At 40.3% G+C, this 14482-nt stretch overlaps 1 protein-coding gene across 1 annotated transcript; it reads right to left on the reverse strand.

Annotated features, from left to right (window-relative positions):
- Positions 1–1025: 1025 nt before the first annotated feature.
- LOC140316945 (pituitary tumor-transforming gene 1 protein-interacting protein) lies at positions 1026–14237 on the reverse strand. The gene is made up of 7 exons (XM_072395033.1): positions 13959–14237; positions 13687–13733; positions 13140–13248; positions 10281–10392; positions 7901–7966; positions 4996–5042; positions 1026–1492 (listed from the first exon to the last, which is right to left on the reverse strand). The coding sequence occupies exons 1-7, from the start codon at positions 14077–14079 to the stop codon at positions 1443–1445; spliced, it is 552 nt and encodes a 183-aa protein (XP_072251134.1). The 5' UTR covers positions 14080–14237; the 3' UTR covers positions 1026–1442.
- Positions 14238–14482: the final 245 nt, after the last annotated feature.

Consider the following 14482-nt stretch of genomic DNA (forward strand, 5'->3'; position numbering starts at 1 on the left):
AACCAACAACCAAGCCAGAAATCTGGGAGTAGTCATGGACTCGGCTCGGACCTGAATGAATTTTAGCAGTCAAATTAAGACAGTTCTGAAGTCAGCCAATTATCACATAAAGAACGAATGTTGGGGATTTAAAGGACTGATGTCTCAGCAGGATTTAGAAAAACTTATCCATGCATTTATCTTTAGTAAACTAGACGATTGTCTAGTAGACTAGACGATTGCTGTCCTTACAGGTCTCCCTAAAAAGTCCATCAGACAGCTGCAGTTAGTCTGGAACGCTGCTCTTTGAGTCCTCACTAAGACCAAGAAAGTGGATCATATGTCTCCAGTCCTCAGATCTTTACACTGGGTTCATGTCTGTCAAATAATTTACTTCAAAATACTGCTGTTTGTCTACAAAACACTGAATGGTTTAAGGATAAAATACATTCAGGATCTTCTGGTTCGCTATGAACCAACCAGGTCATCAGAACCAAGTGTACTTTCTGTTCGTCAGAACTAAATATGGAGAGGCAGCGTTTAGTTTTTATGCTCCTCACATGTGGAACAAACTCGCAGAAAACTGCAGGTCTGCTAAAACTTTCAGCTGTTTTAAATCAAAGTAAAAAAACCATTGAAACAATGAATTCCTCACACTTTATCTTTTATTTGTTGCGTTTTATCTGTCTTATTCTATTTTACTCGTTTTAAGTTTGTTTTAATATACTTTTAACGATTCTTCTGCACCCTACTTAATGCTTTTGTTTTATGTAGAGCATTTGAATTGTGTTGCACACGAAGCGTGTAATATAAATAAACCTGCCTTACTTTGCCTATCACTAAGACAAGTGTGGTCATTGGTAGGTAAATATGAGGGAGTTGCTGTCAAGACACTTGGGTTGTTTCCTCGAGGCGCTGCTGTCGTTTTCCACTGATACTGCTGCAGCTTACATTCAGCAGCTTTGCCTCCTCTTACTTCCTGCACTAATAAGTTCTACCTGCTTAAACCCAATAGTTTTCAAATCAACACATAAAATTTTTACACATTTTTATTACATAAGTTTTATTCATGTGTAGGAGGACATTGTTACAATCACAATCATGTAATTCAATCAATACTTTATGTACAAACTGCAAAGACTGATATGAAAATGGAATATCTAAAAAGGATGACTAGAAATTATGTTTCAGAACACAAAAAAGTTGCATAAAGTTTAAAAACAAACTTCAGCATCCGTCACTAAAACACAGAATTGAACTTTTCATAAAATCAGAATTAACTCAGTCTGGTTTGTTATTGTTGAACAAGTCCAAGATGGATATTTTTGACTGAACTTGATCACTGAATAGCTGCTCTCTGCGGAATTTGTATGATTATTAGTTGTTTGAGTGAGAGGAAAGGCCTCATTCCAAGCTGAAAGTAAAGACAATTGAAGAGCCACAAGACATCCATCACAGCTGCTTTACTCGTTCTCAAACTTGCTGTATGGGTGGTCCGAGTCCCCAATCAGACCTGTAAGAGACAGGGATAGGATTTCATGGTGAGTCACGTTCTGCTAATATTCCCACTTTTCTAACTCATTTCTCAGGCAGGTATTCTTCTATGTAGACGTCATTAGTCCAAGAACACACAAATCATGAAATGAACTGAAAAATTCTACATGTCATGAAAATCTTAACTGTCACTTCATTATGGAATTACTGGAATCAATCCTCACAATCCTTGACAATAACACAAGGTTTCAGCTGTGAGTTTCTTGCACTTGAGCTCGTATGTAACGGTTCGTATGTCGCTTTCAGAAGGTTCTGTTGTGAGCAATAATGGTTGCTGTTTTCATAATCCACTTCATCCGAGTAACTATTTGTTTATGCCTTATGTGAATTCTAGATAACCTTAAAAACACTTATTTTGCACGGAGCATTCACATATACTCTATCAAATTTCTACCTATCTATCATATATACTTTCTGTTTCTGCCCAAGAAAGCAAAGATTACTTATCCAATTCTGAGCAACAGAAGACAATATATAACTGTTTTTAAAGGCTGAATAGACTTAAAAAAAAACAGATTGTGTGACACATTTAGTTTATCACACAAGACATGACACAGCTTAGTTTAACAATGTTTAACAAATATCAGCATGGTGTCGTATCATAGTTGTTTACATGGAACTATAAGTGCATGTTAAATAAAGAGTCAAATATAACCCCAAAACCAGATCATAAAGTTGTTGACAGCTGGGCTATAATACTTACAAAAACGGGGGAAATATGAGAATTTTCAAACTATTATACATCGGTGATGTACAAAGTGAACAAGTTGGAGTCAAGTACTCATCCAAAAGCTGAGGATTGGATGTTAGCATGGAGATTGACTGTCATTAAGATTCAGTCAAACTGAGGAACAGGAAATAGCTGAGCAATTTGGTGAATATACATTTACCTTCTTCCAAAGAGTGGCCTGAGAAAACTGGAGTTAATCACCATTCTGACAGAGCTGCCCTTTGAGGCTGATTCTTTATGTCATGATTCAATTCAGAATTATATCTCCAGCAGTCAAGAATTGCTTTTTTACTGCAAAGTTATGACTGAGGAAAAAAAGAGGCCTATTATTACTATTACTATTATTGTTGAAGATGTTGAACCAATACAGGTCTTTGAAATTAAACAGATTGCACAGACCGAGTGGTTTTCCACAGTTGGCAGGAGTATAACAAACAAATGCCTGGACTGGCCCCTCGTTAGAATAGATTAGCATTAAGAGTATAAACAGACTACCTCTATTGCTGTCAAAGTTCAGAAGCACATATACAAGAAAGTTATAGCGCAACAAAGTTTTTCATTTTCTAACCACTTCACACAAACAAGAGCACTAAATCAGCACCAGTGGTTAACACCAATCAGCCATAACATCAAAACCAGGAACAGGTCAAGTAGCTTGTTTTATAGTTGATGCGTCGCTCACGGCGCATGACTTCAAAATGACTTATTTCCACATGGTGCGCGCCATGAAAAGGTGGCACGGCGAGTGGTCGTGCACCAGCCAAATTCTGTAACTTGGCGCATGCAGAGAACGACAAACCAGATGGACCAATTCAAAAACAGGCTCAGCGAGGAAGTGCGTCTGTACAGGCACCTGTTCGACGCTGCACTGAAACAGCATAAGGACCACGTCAACTCCCATAACTGAAATTATGGAGATTGGTAGAACTTCTGTAAGAGTACGTGGAAGAAGATACGGGACAGATAAGATACACGAGAGCCTGAAAGCCAACATTAATTCCCAAGAGTGTCCATTGAAGCACACTATTTCATAACAAAGAAAAGGTAACGCAATAGGGCTGCAACTAACGACTATTTTGATAGTCGACTAGTCACAATTATTGAAACGATTAATCGGTTAATTGCTAATTAAAACAATCCAAAACTGAAAAAGGATACATTCAATATATAATAATATAATAATATATCTTGACTTTTAACATTAACTGAAAATGCTAAGAAGAGTGCGGCTGTAATGCACCAACAGTGAAATCAATACCAAAAAGTGAACAAGTGAAAAATAATACAGCCTGGTTGTAACTTAGGACTGTGAAGTTGAATAAAACATTTTTAATGTTACACTTTAATGTTAAAATCCAAGACAACTCCATTTATTTAGCTAGCAGGCTACGCTAACAAGCTAAATATCTAAATTCCATGGTGAGACCGCGTCTCTCAGAGCTCCAACCTGCTTCATCTTCAAATGTTCATGCATGACAGACATGCTTCCGTAATACGTGGGGTCGGCTTTACAAAACTAGCAGGTAATCTTTTTTTAGGTTGTCGAGGGTGAAAGGCTCCCAGACCCTGGACACTTTTGGACGAGAGGACGATAATTCAGCCGCAGCCATTTCACTATGTTTATACGGGTCATCTCCCGCTATTATTTACAGTAACACCATGCATCTCTAAACAGAGATAGGTAGGAAGTGAGATGACTCACTCCGCACGAAAAATTATATTCAGCTCGACAGCGTGAAAAAGATGCCCTGGGCCCTTAAGCAACACTTCTCATCTTGATCCAATGCAATGTTCTGCTGGGAAAACCTGCATCCTGGGACTCAAATGGATTTGACTTTGACACCTACCTAAACATTTCTGCAGACCAATCACCCCCACAGTCATACAGTATGGCAACACCACTCTGCTAATGAGCAGCTTTCTGCAGAGGGAAAGCACTGAGCCCGACAAAAATAGCTTAGGAAGGGCTACAAAGCAAGTCAAAGAGCCTGAGGTGTTCCCCTGTCCAAAAAACTCTCCAGATACCAATTTGATGGGATCTGATAGCATCCGTGGGAAGAAAGCCCAACCAACAGGGCCCCCAAAAGGATCCTTTTCTAAGTTCCTGGTACAAGACACTCCGGACACCTTCAGATGTTCTTTGACCACTCCTTGAGTTCATATGGCAGAATGAGGAGAGCACACTCTTTATTAGGCAGGTGGTCATAATGTTACATAAATGTCTGTATATCATCTCTTTTCAAATGGAAAATGTCACTCACATCAGCTCAGTCAGCTGTTTGTCTGGGTTGGTTTATTCATCACATCACACTTTTAGCTAACTTGCTATGGATCTTGTAGAATAATTCTAATGTATTTGATCAAAGATTGCGATCATATCCTTTTGTTTTCAGAGTTTAAGAGTTAAGGTTTACAGCCATGTTGAATGGTACACTAATGAAGGGAGAAAAATGTTTCTCCTGTACAAACTGATTAACACATTGCTCCATAAAGACGTGCACAACATGACGCGTGGGTTGTGGAGTGGAGTGGAGTGGAGCTAGTTCAAGGACAAACTATTGTCTTTTGTCTGAATGAGCAGCTGTGCAGTTTACATTCCGTGCTGTTCTACATTAACTCATCATCTCAAGCATAGAAGGTGCTTAGATCACATGGAGAAATAGCATCAGTCTCCATGATTACTTCTCAACTAGACTATTTGATAATAGAACAAAGATCAGGGTTAAACACACCATACTTCCTGCGGATCTCATCATGTCGCACCTTTCTCTCCACCTTCCTGAAACACAAAGAAATAAAAAATATTGTTATTAAAGGGACAACCTTTAGTCTTATAGTTTGATTCACTTTGCCAAGGTAAAGGGTTAAAATATCAGAATCGTGTTAAAGTTCCTTTTGGTTTTTATACTAAATTAACCAAGAGGTGTAAACACATCTGCTGAACAGGGAAAAAATTCAAATATCTGTGCTGTAATGACCAAAGTGCAAAGCTGAGTTTCACAAGTCTCAATTGTGTGATGGAGGGTCCAAACAGACTGATAATTCAGAGCAAAGACTTAACCTGACTTGCCAGATGATTTGTTTCACAAAACCATCCAGAGAGCCTTTTGTTGAACAGAGCAAGCACTTAGAACATATATCGATCCTTTGCAGGTGATTGGATGAAGCATCTGTTTTTTTTAAACCACAAACCAACTTCAACCAAGCAGATGATCAAGCAGGTGAAACCACAGAAAACTTAAATAGGAGTTGCTATCGTTGCTATCACACCAGAAATCCACCTGTTCATCCTGTTGAAAATACTGACAGGCCCAAACTTTTCAATTCAGGGGAGGGTGTTGTTTTATTGAATATATTTTCGCATTGATTTGAGCCCCACCGCTGTATGGGTTAGCCCCACCATAATTGAACCAGAAAAAATACTCTCTGGATGGATCTTCTCGGCAAAGGAGAAGTGCTCACTAACACAGCTGACACCCTGGCTGCTCAAGGTGGTGTGTGAAGAGCTGTAGTGATGGCGTCCTCCGTTGACCCGTTAGCTCTGTAGGTGAAGTGTTGTGGGTCCAGATTTGAGGGCAGACAGGCCTTGATGTGCTGCAGGGTGAGCCTCTCAAAGCATTTCATGACAACCAATGTTAAGGCGGCTCATAAGAGGTGTAGTCATTGGGACACTTTAGGGTAGGAGTCTTGGGACAGCTGATTTCAGGCCCTGGGTGATGGTAGCCTGAGACAGGTTGAACAGCCTGCTTAGGACTCCCACTAGTTGGTCAGCACAGGCACATAGTACTTTTCCAAGTACCCCAATCTGGTCTGGCTGCTTTCCTGGTGTTCACAGTCTTCAGCACCTGCCTGACCTGGTGTTCCTGGAATGTCAGTGTGCTGTGACTGGAGGTCTGTGGTGGCCGTACAGCTGTGTGTGGAGACTCTGCCCCGTGGCGGGAAAATAAATTATTTAATTCCTCAGCCAGTGATGTATCAGTGATGGTAGCGATGGGTGCTGAGCCTTTGTAGTTGGTGATGTGCTATAGCCCCTGCCACACCAGCTGCGGCATTGTTGTTGGCGAGATGGTCCTCCACTTTCGTCTTTCGTCTTTGCTGCTCTGCCCTCACCACACTGTACTGTTCTCTGTCACCTGACTTGAAGGCAGAATTCCTGGTTCTAAGGAGTGTCCAGACATCCATGCTCCTGTACGTCAAGATGTTCAAATATGCTCCAGGCAGTGTGCTCAAAGTAATCTTGAAGCTGGGAGAGTGCTCCTTCAGGCCAGATTTGAATGTTCTTCATGACAGGTCTGGATTTCTTTTTGAGGGGGGTGTATGCAGGGACCAGGTGCAGTGAGAGATGGTCTGACATGCCCAGGTGAGGGAGGGGTACTGCTCTGTAGGCTTGCTTCAGGTTGGAATAAACATGGTCTAACGTGTTCTTCCCTCTGGTGGAGCACTATAAGTACTGTACAAAGTTAGGGAGCACAGTCTTAAGGCAAGCATGGTTAAAGTCCCCAGCAACAACGAAAGCTACCTCTGGATGAGCCTGCATTTGTTTGTTAATGGTGGTGTACGAGACGGGCTGGTGTAGCCAGGTTTCCGTGATAATCATTACACTGTAGTCTGGATTTTTCAGTTGTTTGCCATCAGTAACTCCAGTTGCTCAGGTTTGTGGACAATGGCCCTGGCATTTGTGAGGAAGATGCTTGGTAGCTGGGGTTTGGAGGGCTGTTTCCTTAGCTGCCCCTGTAGCCCTGCTTCTGCCCCTGCAGCCCTGCTTCTGCGTTGCCTCCGGCGTCTCTTAGGCCCAACAACAACCCAGAGTGTGCCCAGCGATCTCACTATGTCCAGCGGAATGTTGTTGAGCTGGTAATCAGTTGTAATGTCCACACAATACAAGAATTCCACCTGTAGATGTGTTTTATCTCACTCAAACACACTCGTACACACAAACACACTCATGTCATTATGAAAACTATAAACTGAAACCCAGAGTTCAGAGCCCCTGCATCCTTATGCGCAGCCATCATGTTAAAATTGAATGTCTCTTGAAACATTTGCACACTGATTTGGACATCACTAACATGTAGAAATTTCCATTAATCTTTCTGTACCAGACATCACGATCAACACGGCTTATTATAATGTTGACTTAATTAACCTGACCTAAATAGTAAGCCAAACATTCACCACATCATTTTGCCTCGTTCTGCAGTTTCTGCCCTCTCACACAGTGGACAGCACACAGATGACCGTAAAGACAGCATTTTTCTCCTGCTTAGAAAGTCTATTTTCATCACTGTAGGTACAATAAAATCCTGGAATGTGTAGTCTAACACTGATTGTTCCATAAAACCAGCAAGCAGTGGGGGAAACAGAGAGTATAGAGAAGAAATGAATGGACTCAAATCTTGATCAATATTCACACCTTAAAAAACAGGCCTGGATTGGTCCTGATATATTCAGGGTATCTGTAACTGAATTGAGTTCAGACAAATCCCAGAAGGGTAGCAACAACTAATTATTGATTTAATTTTGTGTGTAATGTAGAAAAACAAACTACAATGTCAACCTGATATTTAAATCAACAGTTAAGATTTCCTCCTGACAACTCCAGTGTGTCTTTACTGAGACCTGCAGTGAAGTTCTTACCGTTCTTCAGCATGCCGTTTGAGCTCCTCTCTCCTCCTAGCAAATCTCTCCTCATCTCTGTCAGGCCTTAAAATGAAAGAAGACATGACTGGAGTATCAACAAAAGCTCAACAAAACACACTCATCTGGATGGAACTAATTACATTGGCCTACAGACATCCACATTTGCTTGAGGATTCAAAAGCTAAACAACTCCGCAGATACAATGATTTAAATTCTGTATCCTCTGGATGGTGACTTATATCTGACTCATGAATAGTATCTGCAAAATACTGAGTTTCTGCTGTGTTTTATCTTTCATAATACCATTAAAAGATTACCGATACCCACGGTACCCCGCGGTGCCAAATCACTACGGTTCCTACTATACTCGAAATTCTACACGACAGTCCTACCATGGATTACTATACTAACGGTGCCAGTTTCCACTACACAGCGGCCGCCTCGACTCTCCTCCCGGCTTCTCACCGCTTGCTACTCCCTTGTAAACAAACCCACACGGCAACCACTGCAACCCAACTACACAGCTGCTGAATGATTGGCTGTTTGCCTGTTACTGTTGGCCTCCGAGATATGATAGGCTCAAAACTAAAGTTCTGTCTCGCCCAGACGCGCGCACAGCGGTCACAAACATGAGACAACACACACACACACCATGGCAGAAGCACTGGGCCCGAGCAGCGAGTCTGCCGCAGGGTGCTAGTGGCACCACTAAAAACAAACCCCAAAAGCCACATTTGGAACTATTCTGGGTGTAAACAAGGCACAGACAGTAGGGCAAATGACGATGGCCGTTACTATGCAGGCGCTGCCACCAGCTATAGGAGCCAAAGGAGGCAACACATCCAACCTCATAAAACACCTGCAGTGTCGTCACCCAGATTTATATGTCGAATACCAGGTTAGTATTTCCTGTTTATTTTCTAATTGGCTAATATTAGGCTATATGCTCCGTGTACAGGCTGAAGAATGAAGAGTTAAAATATGTTAAAGCACCTAGAAAATACATAAAAATATAGTTTTCACAGGGAATCAGTTCCTGTTTATTGTATTTTGTCTTCTATGTTTTATTATGTTGGAGAAGAAGCATTATTGTCAAATAGATTTTTTAAAAAAGGATTTGTTATCCTAAGTCAATTATTTATATTAGTATTATGTTTATCATGCACATAACAACATACGTAATTAATAAGTATTTATAACTTGTACAAATACATTGCAGTTCAATAAAAATAATAATAATAAAAGAGGCCGCAGTATCGCGATAACACCCGGAACCGTGATACTTTGTCTGGTATAGTATCGTGGTTACTTATTTTGGTATCGTGACAACTCTAGTACCAACAGGTGAAAAAACAAATAACCTCTACTTCAGTTAAAATTTGGGAAGGGAATGTGCAGACATAGTGGATGCTTATGTTAGAGAGTGTGTAGCTTCAGGAATGCTGTTTGCTCCAGTTTTTACAGCCAAAAGATCGACATGAATGAGTCAGGGCTGTCCACGAGACTGTCAAGTGACATGTCAACATTCAGTTAATTGACTGACATGACATTTTCATTTCATTTTGCACAGTGAATTGGAGCACTACACACACACACTGGTGTGATAAAATCCCAGACAGAAAAGTGCAAGACTGAATGTGGCCAGAATTTTTGGTTGCCTGAGTTTATTGACTGCACATTCCTGGTTTGATGGGTCAAAAAGTTCAGGAACTTAGCCCTCATGCGGAGTTATTTGAGTATATTTCGATGTTCTATCTGACTAAACACTACGCCTGGACTTTCTGTGTGGTGTAAATTATTGCTTCATCACTTGCCCAGCCATTTTGTGAACTGATATTAACAACTGATGTTTCCATCACAAGCATAAAATAGTGTAAATCACGCCTGAGATGTCCATATATGAAACATTTACATGTAACATAAATGTTACATTGTACAGATCAGAGCTGAGAAAATGATGGTGTGAAATCAAATGGTGTCCTCACAGTAAGCTACAAACTACTTTGTGTAATGCATTGAAAATTTCAAAGCTGGTTCTAAATTGAACTCTTAGCCCCATGGTGTCAGGTCAAAGACTTCAGGTTCAATGAAAATTCAGAACTTTCTTTATAAATGTTTCTGTAATGCAGAAGTAAAAGTAATGCAATCCATTTCAACAGAACATGTTCAGGTGTTCTTTGGACTGCTTCTATTACTCTAACAGGAAGCTGGTTGTACTCGATTGCTATTAAACTTAATCAGTTTGTGGAGGTTTTGATAAACCCCGGTGTGGCAGATGAATGAGGTTCATTAGCATAACCTGTATGTTTACATAAACACTAAATGCTTTTTGGTTACATACATACTCTATTGAAACTCGCACTACACGTAATCTTACCGTGAGCGATGCTTCTTGCAGCAGCAGCAGCAGCAGCAACAGCAGACAATAATACTGATGAAGATGGTTCCACCAATCACAGCCAGGGCAATGATCAGGGCTTCAAAGTTCACTGTTTCACATGAAGAGATGCATTATCAATATTCATTCATTCATCACTTATGTTCTTCTCAAGAGGAGGATATGTTGTCAGGAGGTCACGTGATGAATACTCCTTGAAGACTGAAGTTAGCAAACTCAACATGTGTGGTAGTGGCACCACCTACTGATTTCTCTCTGGCACTACATGTCACTGAAACGAAACTACAAAGTCCACTGCTGTTTCAGGTGAAATGTAACTAAAATATAAAAGGATCTTTATCAGGTGGAGACTTTGACTGTAATTCAAAGCTAATTTAGATGTAAGTTAACATTTACACACTCATGGAACCAAGTGTGACTATTTTGAAGTTTAACTTAACAGGCAAAAAGAGGGTATACAAGGAACAAGGGGGGGGGGAGTACATTGTCCTTCAGTTCTCAGCTTTTATCTTTTTAAAAAATAAAAATAAAATCAGCTGGTCTTTACTAGGTATTAAAATTAGGTTAAAAAGAAGGGGAAAAAACAACATAAGTCATGTTTTATTGACAAAACACAGAAGCAGTGAGTGAAAAACTAAGTCCACCCCATGACCCCAGTTTGTAGAACCACCTTTAGCAGCAATAAGTTGAAGTAATGGTTTTCTGTTTGACGTTATCAGTCTCTCACATGGTTGTGGAGGAATCTTGGCCCACTCTTCTTTCCACTCATCTTTCCAGCGCTGCTTCAGCTCATTGAGGTTTGCAGCATTGGTTTGTGCACAGCTCTCTTAAGGTCCCACCACAGCATTGTAGTCAGGTGGTGGCTGGACTACCACCTGGCTGTGGGACAGATGGCCTCACATTTGACTCTAGAATACATTGGTATACAGAGGAGTTCATGGTGGACTCAATGACTGCAAGGTGCCCAGGTTGATGGTGCTTGTTCTACCACCGTGCTTGACAGCTGGTATGAGGCGTCTGTGCTGATATGCTGTGTTTGGTTTCTTCCAAACATGCTGCTGTGCATTATGACCAAACATCTCCACTTTGCTCTTATTCTAGAAGTCTTGTGGTTTGTTCAGATATAGCTTTACATACATAATGCTGCATGGTCATGTTCTATTTGCTTTCTGCTGCAACCCTTTCAAACAAACTATACTTATTCAGTCTTTTTTCTCATTGTACTGTCATGAACTTTAACCTTTAACATGTTAACTGAGGCCTGTAGAATCTGAGATGTAGCTCTGGGCTTTTCAATGTTTCTCTGAGCATTGCAGGGCCTGACCTTGGCGTGAACTTGCTGGGACGTGCACTGGGAAGATTGAAAGCTGTCTTGAATGTTTTCCATTTGTGAAGAATCTTTCTATCTGTAGAATGATGGACTGGTGGAATAATTTGGAAATGGCCTTATATCCCTTCCCAGATTGATCATCAGCAACAATTGCTTCTCTCAGATCATTGCTGATGTCTTTCCTCCTCGACATTGTGCTAACACACATCTGAATGCTCCAGACCAGCAAACTGACAAAACTTCTGCTATTCTCGACCTACCGATCATCAGTCTACTTACTGCTGCTACTTACCCTCGTATATCTTGTGGAATAGTAAGTGTGGACTTAGTTTTTCATACACTGCTTCTACATTTTGTCTTAGTTGTTGGACGTTTAATTTCTAAGTCTCTTTATTGCTCATTTTAGACTGCAAAACTTTCATCCAATTTATTTTATCAGTACCCGTAACATTCAACTTCACACTACCACCATACACTCATTTTCACGTGTAGGTGGCAGCTTGTCTACGACACAGGATATTTTCCCCTTTGTGAAAAACAATCCTGAATATGTGATCAGTGCTGCTATTTACGTCAACCTTTTTCTTGTGCTGCTATAATCAGGTAAGCACAAACTTTTTTGTTCATATGATTTCCTCATATGCATGATCTGTCAGGGCCTCGTACCTTTTTAGTGTTTGTCAGGTCGTCTTATTTTGAAATACTTGTCATCCCCACGACCTGTTTAGATTCCCTTAGGTCATACTACTGTAAGACCTGTTTGAATGAATAAAGACATCTAGTCTGAGTAATTCACTATCCTCCTATAAACCAGGATGTTGTCCAATGAGTAGTTATTGAGTGTTAACATGGCCAGCTATCAGTAAAGGAAAATGCTTAAACTTACATCTATAAAACAGATGCTTCTAGCCCAATATTTACATAGTAAGTCTAATTATTAACACATTTCTAGTGCAACCCGATTTCTAAACAATAAAAAAATAAAAACCCAACCAGTTTTTAAGAATCTATAATCTTCCATTAGCTGCTCACTGTTACAGCTATGTTCCCATTCTGGCTGCTTAGTAGGAAACTTTGGGAACCCACCACCAATTCTCTTCAACCTCTGTAAAGCATTTCAAACTAAGATGTTGTTTGTGAAGGGGAACCTGTCCTCACTGCATACATTTTCCTCCTAAATTCTGACTTGCTCAGTTTATAAAGGGACGCCAAATCAGAAAATCCACCTGAAAACAGCGTAGGCATTATAACTGAATTATTTTTTAAATGTGCCAAAAATATCTTTTTGCTGTTTCATATTTTCATACAGTTATTATACTGTGTTTCATTTTGGTGTATAGCTCTCTGTTGAGAATGTAGAAGTGAAAATGAAGCCTTCTATTCTAATTGTACCAAACCATGTTCTCAACTTCCTCATATCAACCCCTCAATTGGGCTCAATTTGACTCTGAATTTCCCTGAAACTTAGACCAAATGATCAAAAGTAAATAAAAGACTAATCAACTCACGCCAACACACTCCCCAGCGGGCCTGAGACAGCTGGCACAGCGATGCCGGAGGCAGCAACCAGCTCACTGGGTATTCAGTGCAGTTGTTGGTGGTAAGGCACCACAGACACTGTGCAGATACAACACAACAGGATCAAACACCTGGTGATCTGAATTACCAGCCATGATATTCAAATATAAACTATGACTAGATCAACATGGACTTTAGGAAATTACCATGAGCTTTGTTTAATGATTTACCAAATAACAATGAAAGAAAAAAAAGAAGTTTGTGGACTGTGTAATTGAGACTATGTGCTCAGTGTAAATCAGTAACATTTGTATTAAAGAACTATACCATAGACCTTAATTTAAAGTATGGCAGAGTTATTTTCATCAAAGTTAAAAAGTTAAATTTGACCCACTGCTGAATTAGGCACCTCGTTTGACTGGGCCTGTGATTACAGTGCATGGCAGAGGCTGTTAAGCAAGCCAACAAAAAAGAAGGGTTCTGGCAAAGGTCTGTTCTTATCATGTAGGGACTGCACCCAATTCACTCTGAACTTACCTTAGCATGTGGAACGCAGCTGTCACAGTTTTTGTACGAAGAGCAGGCTGAAAAGTAAGAACTCAAACGTTAAGAAAAAATGAAGGAATAATTCACTCTCAGAGCTGTGACGTATTTACAAAACAGCTATTACCGGACCTACTTATGGACTGCCATTTCTGTTATTACCACAAAAATATAAATGTTAGTTAAAAGACAACAGAATAAAAAATAACATTTGGAGGTTTTTAAAAAAAAGACTTTCATTCTTTGAAACAAATAACTGAACTTACGAGATGGTGGTGGTGGAGTTGTTTGGCATTCTCCCTGGCTAACAAAGCTAACATACACCAAGACGGCAGCAAAAAACAACCCAGTGGTCGAAGTTTGTCTCTCCGTTGTAAAAGAAGACATGGTGAAAGGCGCAGAAGAACAGCTTGGGCTCGTTACTGCGTCTGGAAATATAGAAAATCCGCTGGAGAACTCTTTGATAGCCTCTGTAATTTCTGTTTTGCCTCGAATGTGCCCTCTGATACGGTCACTTCCTGAGTGTGTTGGGTTAGTGTACCGAACATCCCGAGCGGGAGGAGGTAATGCTTCATGCAAACATACAGAGTGACCGCTCGAGAATTTTACCTGGCAATCATGATACAAATTTAAAGCCTTATGTTCATGTTTATATTTTTGTCTTTATATGATAAAATATGTGATAAAATCCATCCTGTTGTCGGCAGAGTTCCGGTGCAAAACTTATCCGTCTCCGGAGATTTCAAGCATATTAGAATTCCAAAAAAGAGCACGCATTCAGTGAAAATAA

Source organism: Leuresthes tenuis, unplaced genomic scaffold, assembly GCF_036924035.1.
Source record: "Leuresthes tenuis unplaced genomic scaffold, fLeuTen1.0.hap1 SCAF_10, whole genome shotgun sequence".
Taxonomy (NCBI): Eukaryota; Metazoa; Chordata; class Actinopteri; order Atheriniformes; family Atherinopsidae; genus Leuresthes; species Leuresthes tenuis.

Excerpts from the sequence above, each read along its gene's own strand:
- LOC140316945 (XM_072395033.1), bottom strand. The coding sequence starts at position 14,079 with ATGTCTTCTTTTACAACGGAGAGACAAACTTCGACCACTGGGTTGTTT. Across the intron at positions 13,249-13,686 it reads GCTGCGTTCCACATGCTAAG|TGTCTGTGGTGCCTTACCAC; the intron begins GTAAGTTCAGAG and ends GTATCTGCACAG. Across the intron at positions 1,493-4,995 it reads TGAGATCCGCAGGAAGTATG|GTCTGATTGGGGACTCGGAC; the intron begins GTGTGTTTAACC and ends TGTCTCTTACAG.